The sequence below is a fragment of the Lepisosteus platostomus genome, chromosome 8, assembly GCF_059453375.1.
Source record: "Lepisosteus platostomus isolate fLepPlt1 chromosome 8, fLepPlt1.hap1, whole genome shotgun sequence".
Lineage (NCBI taxonomy): Eukaryota > Metazoa > Chordata > Actinopteri > Semionotiformes > Lepisosteidae > Lepisosteus > Lepisosteus platostomus.
Window position 1 is genome coordinate 41,549,536 of NC_142618.1, and position 16,273 is coordinate 41,565,808.

Here is a 16,273-nt window from a genome sequence, read left to right on the forward strand (position 1 = left end):
TCATAATACCATATCTTTTAATGAAAGCAAGCATCTTAATTTGTACTGAACTGAAGAATATAAATATACCGTAAAATGCTGAATGAAAGTATAAAGTTTATACTGACTGAATGTTAAAATGTTGACTGAAATGCTCACAGATCTAACTCCATGTAAAATAGTTTAATATTTTCCCTTTTGTGTCAGGCCCTTGCCTCATTTAAGAAATGGAAAGGCTTGCTTTGAACCTTTAGGAAATCCAGTGTTTGCTCGAGATCTTCTGATCTTCCCCGAACATGTTCAGAATTGTAAAATTGGTAAGTTCACAATTTTTTTATTTTCTTTTGTGTCTTAAATTTGAGGTCTGTAATTGGCTTTAATCCTGTGCTATTAACTAAGTGTAATTTCTCATTCAGTGTTAGTCCAATAGTAATTCTTATTGGATTTATTGTGGTGGTGTTTGATATGCTGCCATTCTCATCCATCTGTTAATCTTAAAACAATTACCTATTTAGATAAAGTAACAGCAAATCATTATTGAACTTGCTGATGTATAAAGTTCTCCACCCTGAAAGTAATGGTACAATACTTTAAATGGGCTAGTATTGAAACCAACTCCTGAATGAAGACAAAAGTCTAAACAAGCAAGCAGATCAGTTACAGGCACCAGTTAGTACTAGCTAGAATAAAGACACAGTGATCCCTCAGGACCAGACTGAGAACCTGTGTTTTAAGTTGTTGCTTGGGTTTTTCATCCCTTGTAATAGTATGATAATACAAACCTTTCCTTGCTGCCATTTTCCTGTCCTTTCTTCACCAACTACTGTGTTATGTGAAATGGACTGCATTTATTCAGGTTGTCTAAGCTGAGCTTTTTTACCTTTTCACAGTTGTTTAGATTCAAGTCTTTCCCAGGTCTTTTTACTCCACTGCATAGGAGTGCATGAAACGGTTACTAGTGTAATAATTACCGCTGTAAAACAGAAGGGTGGCATGGAGTAAGGAGGGAAATGCATTAAACCTTGAATTTGGAAAATAAAAAATAAATCTTAATTCAATACCTTCAGTTGTGATTTAAATTTAAAATTCAGCTGAATATTTCTTTGTACCAGATTTCCATTTACTTTTTTTCTGGTGATTTTAAATGCTTGAAAATGTCCATGAAAAGCAGAGAGCTGCCAGTAGTGTATAGTTCCAGCGTAGGCAATGGTCTAGTCAAGGTTTATAAGTTTCTCACGAAATATTTCTTTGCTGCACAACAAACTGGCTTGCTTCCACTATTGCTTTGACTTGAATTATATACTTTATGTATGTTTTAATTATAATGCAAGGGTTATTTTAATGGTAAATGTTGATGGTTGTTTGTTTTTGTTCTGGCAGACTTGTATGTATGTGATGTGCTTGTGTGTGGGGTTTTTTCCCCGTTGTTGTGGGTGCTTTATTATTTGCCTGATCCTTGCTATTGTTTTCAGTCTTTGGAATGCTCCTGGGAGACACTATTCTTCTTGACAACTTAGATGCTGCAAACCACTATAGGAAGGAGGTGGGTAAACTGATTTTTTAAAAACTTTTTCCGCCTCTCATCTGTGAAAGAACCTACTGTCCAAAATAGTGGTTCTGGCTTTGCTGTGTAATCTGCAAATTGAATGAATGATCCTTCTGATTCTGTATCATAAGGATAACAAAATGAGGTACAGAAACACTTTAGGAGTTACCCGATAAGCTGTAATAGGCTGTACTCCCTAAGAGATTATACTGGATGCTTTGTAAAAAATAGTAGTTTAGTATACCTAAACTGTTTAAAATTGTGTACAGAGTGCAATAAAATACTGTTGTTTTAAAAATCCGATTAAAAGTTGTTCAGCAAGAAAATTCAAGTAAATAATCTTAAATTATTTTTGGTTGTAGGATTTTGCGGTGCCTTACAATGATATTCAAACCCTTGTTTCAGCATTGTTGCTTTAAAGCTTGCAGTCACGACAGTTTGACGTAGCAATCCATATTTGTAATATACGCACCTAGCTCCAAATTGGGGGAATAAAAAACCATAAAGGAGTTAATAAATAATATGAAAGAGAAATAAGATTGCATAAGTATTCCAATTCTTTGCTATGACAAATCTAAAATAATTTAGGTGCACAAAAGTACCTTAGAAAAGGTAAAAGAAAAAGAGGAATGTCCATAAATCAGCAATATCCCAGCCACTCGACAAAGCTAGCCTGTTTGGCAGAAATGCAAACCTGTTTCAGATGTTAGTTATTTATAAAGCATTTAAGTGATTTAGTAAACATGGCAAAAGGTTTAATGGTTAGACAAAATGCATTGACCATAACACTGTAGTTAGTACAAACTCAAAAAGTAGATATCCTATTAATTTTATGGAATAAACTTTATCAAACACTTTTTAGGAGTACAGAGGGTTCTTAATTTGTGTGAAGGTTGCGTTCTGGAAACCCGTGCGTCATGTAAATTTCGTGTAATTTCAACAATTCCTATTTAGAATAATGGTAAATGCTATAGTTGCGTTCCGTATGCAAGTTTGACCCTGTAGATGCGAATGATGGGACGTCACGTGCCATGCACTAAATATCTTCAATACATCAACTTGTAACATGTATAAGATAAAAACAGTTTACACAGACATGTATACATAAAATATTAGCGAGCATCAGTTATGTTTACTGTAAAACAGCATCACAGTGCACCAGCGCTCCCAACGCGACACTTGCGCCATGAGCATTTGGGCGGCCAATGGCGTAACTATGTGGCACGCGTTATTTTGACTCGCGCTACATAATTTAAACAAAAATATACTTAAGGGCATATGGCATTATTTAAAAAACGCGTATTTCACATTCGCTTAAAACGCGCACCCACTGTAATACCTTAATTCTATAGTGTTAAAATGTGTACATTGAATGTATGCCAGAAGCAGTGGGAACAGAAATACTGGATTCAGACAGGATTGGAGTGCGGTCTTTAGTAGTTTATTACCTTTGTCTTTCTAGTTACATGTTCTAAACGTTTAACAGCTGCAGCCTAATTAAAAGAAGCTTAAGGATCAATACATGTATGGACTACAGTGTGGGTTGTTTTTTTTCAGGTTGTTAAAATTACACATTGTCCAACATTATTGACCAGACAAGGGGATCGTATCCGCAGCAATGGGAAGTTTGGTGGCCTACAGAACAAGGCGCCTGCTATTGAGAGGTTACGAGGAATGATTTTTGGAGAACCTTTGCCACAGTCTTACCATACCATGAATGAACAAATAGGTTAGTAGAACAAATAGTAGAACCGTTTGACATCCGTTTCCTTCAGTTGCCTATATCTAGAAGTACTTTGAAAGTTATACTTCTTTCTATAAATTTTTCACCTGTAAGTTTAAAAAAGCTTGGAATGGAATCTGTTCTTGTATCATTGCGTAAGCACAGTGGTATGAACTAATTTGTGTATTCATAAAAAATAAGACAGATTTGAATAGATGAGAATATAAATTTAGTCAAGGATGTATTTCTATAATTAAATAAATATGCTCCCATACATCAGTGTTTATCGCTGGATACTTACTTTCCCTCTTCCTAATGGGTACTGGTCTAAATTGCAATCTATTTTTTTTTACTTATTGATGGTAAGGATTCAAGACTTATGCCTTCACTGCACACTCTATTACTAAGATTCTCTTATTAACCTATATGGTACTATAGGGCAAGGTATTGCACATTGTCTTAAAGAAAACAAAGAAAACACCTCTTGCAGTATCGCATGGAATGAATTTTGTCCTTATCCTTTTGAGTGGCAAGGACTGCATTGTACAGTGAATGTTCATTGCTCACAGGGGAGTATTAATGGCATTGTATGTTCATAGAGATTTTAAACTACAGTTGCCAAACTCAGTGTGCTTTATCTGGACAGAAAAACATCAATGTCATCCAATCTTTTCATCATCTGTCATAGATGACTAGCATTTTTTTCTTCTATTAACATCAAAGTTACTTGAGAAAGAGCCCAATCTTAACACTGTCAGAAATATCTTAATATCTGTTTACCTACAATGCCTGAATGCCTACAAATTTTTCAGAAAGGCAACTTGCAAAACCTGCGCTTCTAACACGTACCTGTATGATCTGAACCCCTCAAATTGCTTGTGATTTAAGTGCAAATATAATTCACAGTATGTGTGCACACTACATGCTGATTACAGCATTTATGTGCACCTAATGCTAAATACTGCTTTGCATAATCCCATGCTTCAGGGAGAGAAACTAATTTTCCAATATGTTCAGCCACTTCTTTGTGTTGACAGTTATTATTTCATAAATTTTCTTGCCAAGTTAAAATAGTATTATTGTTAATCCATCTTTCCGATCCCCTGTTCCCCAAAAATGTCATTTGTTCATCCATCAGTATTATAAATTTCTTTAGTGAATGTTTTTTTTCAGAGCAACATATATTTGAAACAGGTTTTACTGCTAGGCATTTAACTAACGAAATTTCAGGCAAGTACTTTGTGCAGAGAGTCACAACTGGCATTTGAATCTTCATCCTGCTGGACCTACTTTAGAATCTTGGGAAATGGCAGCTCCTGCTCTGAAAGCGGTATTAAACTCATGATCATCCTTCACTTCTTGATTTAGATTTTAAGTGTTGTTCTGTGGGATGCATTAGGAGAGGGAGAGGATTGATTTTCACTTTTGGGCATTGGTAAAGATATACATGAGAAGAAAACAATTTTAGTATTGCCTTGCCTACATGTCGAACGCCTGTTTCCTTGCAGGTCTTCTTCAGCAGTATCGCACTGCCATGCTCAAGCTCACAGAGGTAACAGATGAGCTTAAGAATCATATGCAGTACCTCGAATCTCCTGAGATGGAAAAGAAAAAAAAAGAGCTTCTGTCACAGGAGAAGCAGCTCAAAGAGATTGAAGTGAAACTTGGTATGTCCCTTACGTCCTTAAATTTAGTGCACCATTTCAAAAATACCACTGAAATCTTGAAAACCTAATGCTTTCTGTATTTTTGGCCTGGATTAAATCCAGACTTCAGCCTTCCCAATCTTTGCAAATGTTAGTCTCAAGGTTGCTCAAATTTTTAAACACTAATCGGCAGGATGTTCTTTTCTTTTCGTATCTGTTGAATGTAGTAAATGCATGTCTTAAAAATATGACACAGTATGTTAAACATTATTATAAAAATGTAAACTGTTTTGCTTACCCCTTTAAAAACTGCTCTTTGTTTGGGAAAGACTTTTGTTATCTGTACTTTAAACTGACAACAAATGATTAAGTCGTAATTTGGAGACTTAACATGAGGGTTTAGAGAGGGTGTTTGAGAGCTGGGGAATAGCTTTTATATTTTATATTAAATCATTCTTAATAACGTTTGGATCCTCTTGCGCTTAAGTGGAGTTAATGTACAAAGTTTCTGTGAGCCACACTTCCAGTACTTGGAATCTTCCAAATGAGTTAAAAAGTTACTCCTATGTCCTGTGTCCTCTGAGGGAGCTGATGCTTTGATTCATGCAGTTGTGGATGGCACTAAAAGTGGAAGCTGTTTACAGTATAACAAAGGTTCCTAACAAACTGGCAGTTTTCTAAAACAAGTATAATCATGTTTCTAAGCTCAATCGTGCTCTGATGTTTTTTTATTTGGTCAGGTATGACACCAACCGGTAAAACAAATGGAGCAGGATGGAAAAGACCAATATTGCAGACTGGTGATGCCATTCCCATTCATACGAAAAGAGCACGACGAGATAAATCTGCTCTGTATGTATTTCAGGCTTTCTTTTCCATTAACACAAACTGTGGTCTCAAAATGTATTTGTACACCCAAGGAAATAGGTACAAAAAGCATAGAAAGTGCTAAAAAAAAATCTTTAAAATGTCATATCGCCTTGATCAGAGCAAATTTTCTTGCCATAAATGAGTCGCAGAAAATACAAGTATCAAGTACAGGTGGTGAAGAAAATAGTGGAAACACCATGCAATGTATGAACTGGACTGCTCTTTGCCTTCAGAACAGCTTCAGCCCTTCTTGGAGTACTGTTATACAAGTTTTGAACTGTTTCTAGTGGGATGTTGGACCATTCTTCCAGAAAAATGGTTCCTTGAGGGATGAAGGAGGTGGAAATCTACTCCGTACTCTACTCTGCTTCCCATAAAAGTTCAATGATGTTTAAGTCTGGTGTTTTGGGAAGCCATGGAAGGTGATTGACTTCATCCTGGCCTTCAAGAAACCACTCTTGAATCAGTTTAGCTGTGTGTATGGCGATGTTATCGTCTTGGAATATGGGAACATTGTGAGGAGACAATGTTTCCATCATAGGGTGCACGTGGTCACCCAAAATGGCTTTGTATTCCTTGGTCATAATTCTACCTTGCAAAGTAATTGTGAGACCCAGTGACTCCCATGAGATGGCTGCCTATCCTATAACGAAGGTACCACAATGTTTAATAGATGAGAACAGGCAGTGTGGCTTATTTTGGGTTTCTCCCAGCATAAACCCATCCCGATTTAGGAAAAAGAATAGACAATGACTCACCAAACCATATTACCTTCTCCCAGGGCTCAGAAGTAAAGGTTATGTGCTCATTACACCAGGTCATGTGTTTCTGCACATTGGGCTTAGTTACAAGCGGTTTCAGAATGATATCCCTACCATGTTTACATTGCGGTACTTAGGAAACTAAGTTTTTGTTGAGAGTGGATCATGAATGCGTAGTTCATGTTCTTAAGAAATTTTTGAGGCCTCTGTTTTGTTAGATCTCTCGTGTTGCTTTAGAAGCCTGCATATTATAATCAACATTTAACATTTAAGACATCCTTTAGAAATTTATTTGTAATTATTATTTAGATTAATATGAAACGTAGAATATTTTTTAATTATGATTTAGTTACTTTAAAATATTTTTTTCTTTAGGGATTTCTATTGCTTTGTCCACTCCCTGTATATTCACACCACTAAGTGCAATGGAAGCCTCTGGAACTATACAGAGGTTTCTAATGCAAGTTTGTTGAAAACAACTGGTACAGTTTTCTAATTGTTGATGTTTTATTTTTAGCATGGAAGATGTGGCTTTCGGCTTACCAGTGGACAGCAGCCCAGAAACCAGCGCTGGGGCAGTAACAAGGAAGAGAAAGGCTTAGGCCATGTTGGTTAACAATTGTGTGGAGGGAACTGTTTTCCAGAGCACATCTTTGTCCGTTTTCTGTAAATGATATTTAAAACTTTACTTTTTCACATTTTTATATTGTTATTATTTTAAGCTTCAAAGTAGTACTTGCCTTAGAGTCGAAATGATTCATCATCCCCCTTGTTTTGCTCTTAAATATTTTGGGAAAACCTTTTGAGAACATTTTTGTCAATTTTAATGAATTTTCTACCATATTTAGCAGTCTAATATAAGCAAAAGGTTTATTTCATGTTTTTCTGTAGATGTACGAGTTATGGTTTACAATTGATTGCCAAAGGCTTTCAAGAAAAGAAATATATTACAAAAATAATCTTTTTTTCCTGCTTTTTTAATCCTAAAGTTTCTACCTGACTTGTAAAGTATGTACTGTGATGGAATATAAATATTTTAAAAAGTCTTTGAATTAACTCACTTGATTTTTAGTTTCCATAAAATGCCATTTTTATTTCAGATTTGTTCAGTGTTAATAAAGCCCTTTTTTGAAAGGAGAGGCTGGGGAAAAATTCAGTCATGATTTCTGTTGTTTTACCAAGGTGTTATTGACCTCTCATACGATAGTCCTTATTCTAATGTCACCATTTATCTTAAAAACAGAAAACTGCTGACAGTAATACAAAGGAAAAAACACATTTTATGGATTCACAGTAATATGACTCTAATACTATAGCAGTAAGAGTTCATGGAGTCTGCATACTTTGATATACGCACTCCTTTGACACTGTATAAGAATCATTTCAAATTTAAATCAACAGGTCAGTGGAGGAAATATTTTAGTTTTTAATATTTCTCTCACTTGCCGTTACTGTGTGTTGAGTTTTAACTGGGTTTATCTACCTCTGCTTATCTTTTAAATTGTTATATTCGCTCATTGTATAGCAGTAATGCATCAAAGTAGTGTGGATAAATCCTGTATATTTCAAGTATTTCCATTTAAAAATGTATTTCTTTGTTCTTAGTTTATATTGTAATAACTTTAACACTGTGAGATTGAGGTAAGTGTTAAATGAAAGATATTTTATCTATTTTTAAAGATATCGATAGTCAGTCATCTATTTTTTTATGTTCAGAGTTTGAATTTTGTTTTACCATGATCTTACTTGTAAATACTCTTTTCCTCTGCTCAATGTACATACGGTAACGATTGGAAAAGTAGAAGGAAATTTTTACCATCAATTCAATAAATGAGTGGTTCCTTTATATAGGACTCATTTCAGAGCACATGCAGGTAGTACATTGTGTATGCTGTTTTTCTCTTCACACCTGTAGGCAAGTTGAAAGGTTAAATAATCACTTTTTATCATTAAGAGATCAAATTAATAATTAACAGCAAAGGCCTCCTGAGGCCTATAGAACAAAATGGTCCAATTAGTGTCTTCGTCTACTAGACCTTCTTCGGTTGCAGAGGCGCCTCGAATTTAACTCCTCTTGACACCCTTCAACTTGAAGGTTGGAATCAAAATTGACCCTTCTCTTAGCTCTGTGTTTTCACTCTCACCCTGCATTTTATGGTTCATCACTTTACACAGGATTGCTTCCAGTTCAGTAGTCCAAGTGGGACACCATTCTTCTGTTATCTCATCTAGGTGTAACCAGGAGATGAGGTGGCACAGGAGTCAGGAGTAGTGTCCTTGTGTAGGCTGGCAGGTAGATCCTCTCTACCACCTGTAGTACCACCTGTTCTGTGCATAAGTCTGGAAACCATCTTATGTTTTTCTCATTTTTTTAAAAAATAAACTTTTAAAAAAGGAGATCTCGTGTGAATTCCTTCTGCGCGCACACAACTGACAACCGATCACCCAACAGTGAAGCTGCCAGCACTGGGAGGGACCTGCAGGACTTCACCACAGACTGGCAGCATAAGGACTACTCTAGATCTACTGACTTTGGTGTACAAAAGATATGAGTTGTAGATGTGTGAAAACAAGTGCAGACACCAAGATTAATTTTTGGCATAAGGATAGGTCTCTTGCTCAAAGGGTTTGCTAACAGCTGTAGTATGACCATAAGATTGTTACTTTTGAATTAGTTCTTGAACAGCCTGCATGCTACAGCTGCTCCGTCCTCAAAGGTGTTTGCAAAAGGGGGACCCAACATTTCCGATATAATGTTTCTGGGCCTGCAGTGTCATACAGAGGTTTGTGCTGTTGTGCAAGACCTTGGGAATCTTGCTTAAATGCTTGCATGGTCTGTCTAAATGGGCTGTTAAAAGTGTCCAACTCGTAATGTAAAAGCTCCAGGTTCTTCAATGATAGATGAAGGCTGGTGAATGTTTCCTGATTTTCATGCCACCAGGCACACAGTCTTTATGGCCTACTGGCGTTGTGTTTGATGCCGGAGTCACTTGACTGACTCTACACATGTCCAGATGATTTTGAGTCCCAGCTTGGAACAGAAGGTTCCAAGTTCCAAATTAAAGAGTTTTTTGGCTTCTATTGTTCTGAAGCCACATTTGAGTATAATCGGGAAGTAGTCAGCTCTTTTACACCTCGAACAATACAGTGTTGAATACAGTAGAGGCTCAGAAAAGGCCTAAATAAGGGAAGCAATGTATCACACTGTATAGTAAGGATTCATTTTAGTGCCCATGTACTTCAAAAATGTTTGGGGTGCTTTACAGGTTAAAGAAATCCCAATACCATTGAAGAGAATTTCAAATATAAAACAGGAAAAAAGAAAAGGCAAGCACTAATTAAAAGAACTAAAAAGATGTCTTTAGTCTAGATTTAAAAACTGTAAAAGAGTTTTCATTTCTCAGAGCAGCAGGGAGTGAATTCCAGAGTTGTGGAGCAAGCTGACTGAAAGCACATACCCCAGGATACGTCTGCCTCTAAGAAGGTACTGATAAAAGGTGTGCCTGAACAGTGTAAAACCCTTCTTGCTGTATAGGGAGGAATGCAAGATGCTATGTATTATGGGAATTTTGGTTTGCAGGCCTTGAAACTTGACAATTTATGAACAAGGTATTAGTGAGCCATTGAAGAGGAGTCAGAATTGGGGTGATGGGGTCATGGAACCATTGAATGCGTTAGAAGGCATGCAGCTGAGTTTTCAACCATTTGAAGTTTGTTTATGGAACTGGTAGGGAAACCACTATAAAGACTATTGCAGTAATGCAGCTCTGATCTGGATTATGATTAAGGCTTGAATCAAGGTTTCAGTTGCAGTGCAATCACAAGTACGACACTTTATAATTGGCTTTTATTAGGCTCTCAGATTACTCATAGTAGGGCATAATTTAAAGCTGTTGTTTCCACGCTTTAAGTAATTTAATAAATTAGATGTGCCTTCCCTGATTTATGTGCAACACCTCAGTTTTTGTCATATTTAAATGCAGGCTCTAATCAGGCCTGAATTACACTTAAACAATGTGACAGAATTAAGATGCATCAGACAAGATAGAGATGCAAAGCAAAATGTAGCCAGTGTGAAAATGAAAGCAGAAACCTTTTTTGTGGATGAAATTGCCTAATGGAAGTAAAATCAGGATTGTTCTTAGGATGGAGTCTTGGTTGACACCTAAAGAGTGGGACAATTTTGGACTTTAAAATTATTAACAGCAACAAATTAACCCCACTTTGACAGATAAGTCTCAAACCATTTCAAAGCCATTCTAGGTTTACTGTATATGTACAAGTTTCAAGATGCTTGAGCAAGATGTGATGTCCACAGTGTCGAATGCAACTGACAGATTTAATAAGACCAACAGAGAATTAGAACCACAGTCCAGGTTTAATTGATTAAAACTTGAGACCAAGGCTGTTCTAAAACCAGATTGAAACTGCTCGTAGAGGTCATCTGAGGACAATAGAGATTCTAATTGAATGGCAATTTGTTTCTCCACTTTGAAAGGATGGAAAGATGACCAATAGAACAGTAATTTGCAAATTCATGGATGTTTAAAATAGCTTTTTTATAAGTGAAGTGGTAATCAAAGCAATTTTGAAACTGGAACTAAATCAGAGATAAGTGGCAGATGTATTGTACGTAATAGAGGAGGGAGAGCGTGATGCTGACCACATCACCTCCATTTCCAGTGCTGGATGGTCAAGAGAAATGGTGGCCCTTGCTCCCCAATCCCCATGGCCCTTTATGACCTGAAGGGGGACCTACATAATAGAGGAGGGAAAAAGACTTAAATTAAACTTTACGGGATGGGAGGGGATCCAAAAAACAAAAGGTGGTCTTCAAGGATAGCTGGGCTATAACAGCAGGAGCACACTGGAAGGGGTGCTGAATTTTCGTACAGTATGTAAGTGCACATGAGGTGCGACTGGTGCTTTTCACAAAAGCAGAGATTGCATTAGTGAAATAGTCCATGAGATCCTGATGCAGAGCCTTAGATGAGGTGGAGAAAGCTTAAGGTGATAGTAACTGTCAATAGCGGAGAATAAAAACGTATTAGCTGTGATCAGCTCATAGAAGTATTTGTCTTCTGAGAGTTTAAGTTCTTTCTGTACAATTCCATCTTGCTAAATCTTTCTAAACCTATTATGAATCTTTATAAACGTATTAATTATGAATCTAGTCTATTTCCACTGTTTTTTTGGCTTTTTTTACCTCATACTTCATAGATTTGAGATCATTTTTTTCTAAAACAAGGGGGGTATCTAGAGTCCTTCACAATGACAGACTTGAAAGTTGCTGAAGAGTCAGATAGAGAGGAGAGTGAATTGTTGAAATAATTAGTGCACCTGGGTTTGTAACCAAATCAGATCTAGCCAGGATATTACTGATGTAAGCAGGAATTACCTTTTTCCACGGGCAAAAGCAAACCAATCTGGGCAGTGGCTTTGATGAAGAAAACACTTACAGTATAAATTACTCCCTCAGTGTAAACTCAAAATGTGCTGCGTGGCTCTGTGAGTCAATGGAGCAGACATTTCCTATTCTCACGTGAGTAAGAAACTTTCTGGCTTTCTGGCAGTTTGTTCATAAAGGTGGCTTGGAATGCCTCCAATATTCATGGCACAGTATTAGTTTATCACCCAGGCTTCCACATGTGTTTCAACAGAAGCCATTGCAAGTTTAAACACATGTTTTAAGGGGATTTGTGCTAATATCTGCATCCATCACCCTTTTCCCTTAGCTCCTTATTCTTCTTACTGGCAGCTTCAAGGTTTGGGTCATTACTTTACTAAACAGTGAAGCGTATCTTCTCCCTGCACTTGCTTAGGTGTTACACACAAAGGATGTACAAATATGTTCAGACTTCTGCCACTTGCTCCCAAACTACTAAACCTCTGCACACACTGCAGTTATGAATCTTGCAGCTACCTGCTGTCTTTTCTTTGAGAGAGAAGCAAGCTATTTCTGTAACTGAGCTAGATCTTCTGCTAGCATTTTAGTTTTACTTACATTTTGCTTAAAAAATGATTTGCTTAAAATTATTAATATTAAAAAATGCAATTAATAATAATGCTACTTTTTCACACGTGTATAGTGCTTTTCTGGACACTCCACTCAAAGTGCTTTACAGGTCATACAGACTCCCCTCCACCACCACCAATCTGCAGAATCTACCTGGATGATGCAACAGCAGCCATAGTGCACCAGTACACTCACAACACACCAGCTCTCAGTTAGGAGGAGAACAGAGTGATGTAGCCAGTTCATAGACGATGATCATCAGGAGGCCATGATTGATAAAGGTCAATGGGGTAGCACTCTTACTCTTTTCAAGAAACGCCCTGGGATTTTTAATGACCACAGAGTCTACCTCAGTTTTACGTCTCATGCAAAGAACAGCGCCTTTTTACAGTATTGTATCCCCGTCACTATACTGGGGCATTAGGACCCACATGGACTGCAGGATGAATGCCCCCTGCTGGCCCCATTAACACCTTTCCAGCAGCAACCTTAGCTTTCCCAGGACGTCTCCTATCCAGGTATTGACCAGGCTCACACCTGCTTAGCTTCATTGGGGTTGCCAGTTGTGAGTTGCAAGGTGACATATTTGTAGTCATTTTCCTACAAATGTTTATCAAGGTGTGAATGAATAAGCAGTGAGATCCTTTACCTTCTGTGAGGAAAATATTCACGCATCTTACCTGATCTTGAGAAACATAGTCTGTTAATAAATTCATCTTCAAGAACCTGAAGAAAAAAAACAAAGGTTTAGTGGCTTTGATTAACTGTCGGTCATAAACCAACTCATTACTGTTTGCAAAGGTTCAGTGAGCAGTGACACTTAATAAACTGCCTTCCTGACTGCAGATTGTGCACTATCATGTGGAGACATGCCATATGCAGTGTGTGCATGTAAATCTCTTAGTTTTCTGTCTTACACAGTCAGAAAAAAAATGGAAAAGAAACCAACATTTATTAGGGACTATCACGAAAATAAAATTAATGACATGTTCCTTTGTTGCCTTACAGTTTATACAGGCGTCATCTCAAAGAACAAAGTAACCTGGGTTACATAAACTTATGTTTGGAGATGAATGTCAGGCAGAAACCAATATCTTCCATCTGTTCCAAATGTATTTCACAGTACATGAAAGTTATACAGTAATGAAGTCATTTCGGAAGAGTCAATTGCTATTTCTGGATTTTTTTATAACTTCATGACCTAACAGGTTTGTGCTCAGCTGCAGTAATTCCATCATCTGTCCCCTGCTATGTTTTGACTAAATATACAAGAAATAAGTTGTTTTTTCTCTCATTTTCCTGGATTGTAATGTAAATTTGCAAAGTGTTTTTTGGATTATTGAATGAAGATTCGTTTAAAAGTGCTTTATGACATGCTTATTTCTGATTCTTGTAGATGATGTACAGTATGTACAGTAGTTGACTTGAATTCCCTACTGTGGGTCTGTGAGTTCCATTAACAAAGGGGCATGCCTCACTTTTATTGACTTCCCTTCCTGATAACTCTGATTCAATTCTGATTCTGATTCAAGGCCTACAGTGAGACATCATCCTTTCCCGCAGTTTCAATATAATTTTTTACTATTGTAATTATTATCCACCTATTAATTCATTGCAGTTCTCATCCATAGCTTTGCCCGCCTCCCCACTTAAGATTGTTGAAGTTAATGCATTTTATAAATCTGTATTAATTCAATATTAATATACTGTAGGAAGAACTATTCAGAACTTCCTAGTACAGCAAATATGTTTGTGTGTTTTTGTAGGTCTGAAAAATGCAGCAGAACCATGAATCCAAAGCTTTCCAAAGACAATTAGATACATGCTAACTTTACAATCTTGTTTCCACTTTGTATTTCGAAAGTTTGGAATAATTTGTTATAAATACCACCTTGCTGCTCTTACAACCCCTATGTAGCAAATAACATCATTATTTCAATGTGGGAGTTACTGTACCTATTCTCAAAGTGGCAGCACAGTAGCATTGGTCCTTCTTAAATAAGCTCTCTGTAATGTGCTAATGACAGTTTTCCGTGTCTTTGTTCCTTCCATTCAGAGACAGACATGATTCAGATGTACTGTAATTAATATGGTGTTGGCCAGCCTCACTGGGTGGTTCCTTTTCATTTAGCCCTCCTAGGGCATTGGCTCATGACTTCAGCCATCACTCCCTTGTGTACCATAATCATATAGAACGGGCTGGAAAGTCCCATCAAAGGACATGCAGTTGTTGTTACATCATTTACATCAGTCATTTACAAAAGAATCAGGTAGGAGCAAGAGGAACCTTTGTATCATTTGTTTAACTCATTCACCTTCTGCATTACCAAAGATTGTATTATTTAAACATTATGTTGCAGGTTTATTCTTTCTCACAAAAGACATAATCTCTAAATTACTCATTACACTTGGGATAGGTTTTTCATAGACCTCCATTACGTGAACATGGAGTGCAATTGAGAGAGCTTTACCATAAAAGGGGAAGACTACAGCAGTGAAGTAACTTTGTTTAAACTTCAGAAATATGACATATTTGATTATATTTAAGGGTGAGTTCATGATATAAAAATACAGAGTAGTCTAAGAAAGGGAAAATTAAGTACAGTATACCAAAAGGTAATGATTCGCTTGACAATGATTAATAACCTAATGAACAGTTCTAATGGAAAAAAGCTTATGCGATTCTTAGGTCAACATTAAAACATCCTCAAATAGCAGCACGCTTTTTTGCAAACTTTTTCCATTGTTTTGCGGAGGTGTATCCTTCCTGTTTTTTAAATCTCTCCAGGTCTTTAAAGAACAGATGACACTGTATACGCAACGCAAAATGTTGGCAGTGGCTTAGGTACTGTCCACAGCTGTATTTTTGCTTTCCTGACCTTCATCCTTGACTGCAAGATCACAAGAAGCAGATTTTCAATGAGGAAGATTTTAATGCTTTCCTGTTACTTTAATATCGTATTTACGGTACATAGACTTTTCTCCAAAAAAATTTAAAAATTCAGAAATTGGCTTAATGATTGGACTAAATACACATACAATTTTTCTGGGTAGGGAGTATGTACATAGACGTATTTAACCTTCAACCTGTCCTCTAAAGTAGCTAAAAGGAACCTCATTTGACAAATAACACAATAAAATTCTACTTCAGCCAGCATTCAATGTCATTGCATATAAAAGTAAAGGCACCCTTTCATTCAGTAACATGTAGCACACTTTTTGCAGCAATGTTTCGAATTAAACATTTCCTGTAAGAGATGATAGGTCTCTCATATTATCTGGGGGGAATTGTTCCCCATTCCTCCTTACAGAACTGGTTCAGATCTCATTCAAGTAGGTAGCTGTGGCAGCATGCATAGGCTACAAAGGAACAAGTAAAGATTTATTCCATGCTGAAAAGAAAAGAGAAGAGAAGAAACAAAGTTTTGGGTGTCGACACCCGAAGAAGGCTCCGCAGCTCCATTAGTTCAAATGTGCCAAATTACTTAGAGAAGTCACACAGTTGAATAGCCATGGTGTGCAATAATAGTGGTTCACACAAATTCAGAATAAATGCACCAGTCTCTGTGAAATGTTAATGGTAATAAGCAAATTTAGCATTTTGCATGCTTTTGTCATATCTTCCTATATACTAAATGTTTTTTTTTTTCACATTTTGCAAGCGATAAAGATCATATCTCGTTAGCAACATGATGGTATACAGCATGTTTATATTATTTCAGGTGGGTAGCT

General features: G+C 36.8%; 1 protein-coding gene across 1 annotated transcript in view; it reads left to right on the top strand.

Annotated features, from left to right (window-relative positions):
• Positions 1 to 8,922, top strand: part of smchd1 (structural maintenance of chromosomes flexible hinge domain containing 1) — a 59,698-nt gene extending 50,776 nt beyond the window's left edge. The window contains exons 43-48 of the mRNA XM_088643438.1: positions 187 to 296; positions 1,452 to 1,522; positions 3,083 to 3,254; positions 4,757 to 4,915; positions 5,635 to 5,746; positions 7,043 to 8,922. Coding sequence (XP_088499564.1) covers positions 187 to 296; positions 1,452 to 1,522; positions 3,083 to 3,254; positions 4,757 to 4,915; positions 5,635 to 5,746; positions 7,043 to 7,127 — 709 coding nt within the window. The 3' untranslated portion in view covers positions 7,128 to 8,922. The remainder of the gene's footprint in view (positions 1 to 186; positions 297 to 1,451; positions 1,523 to 3,082; positions 3,255 to 4,756; positions 4,916 to 5,634; positions 5,747 to 7,042) is intronic.
• The last annotated feature ends 7,351 nt before the right edge of the window (positions 8,923 to 16,273 follow it).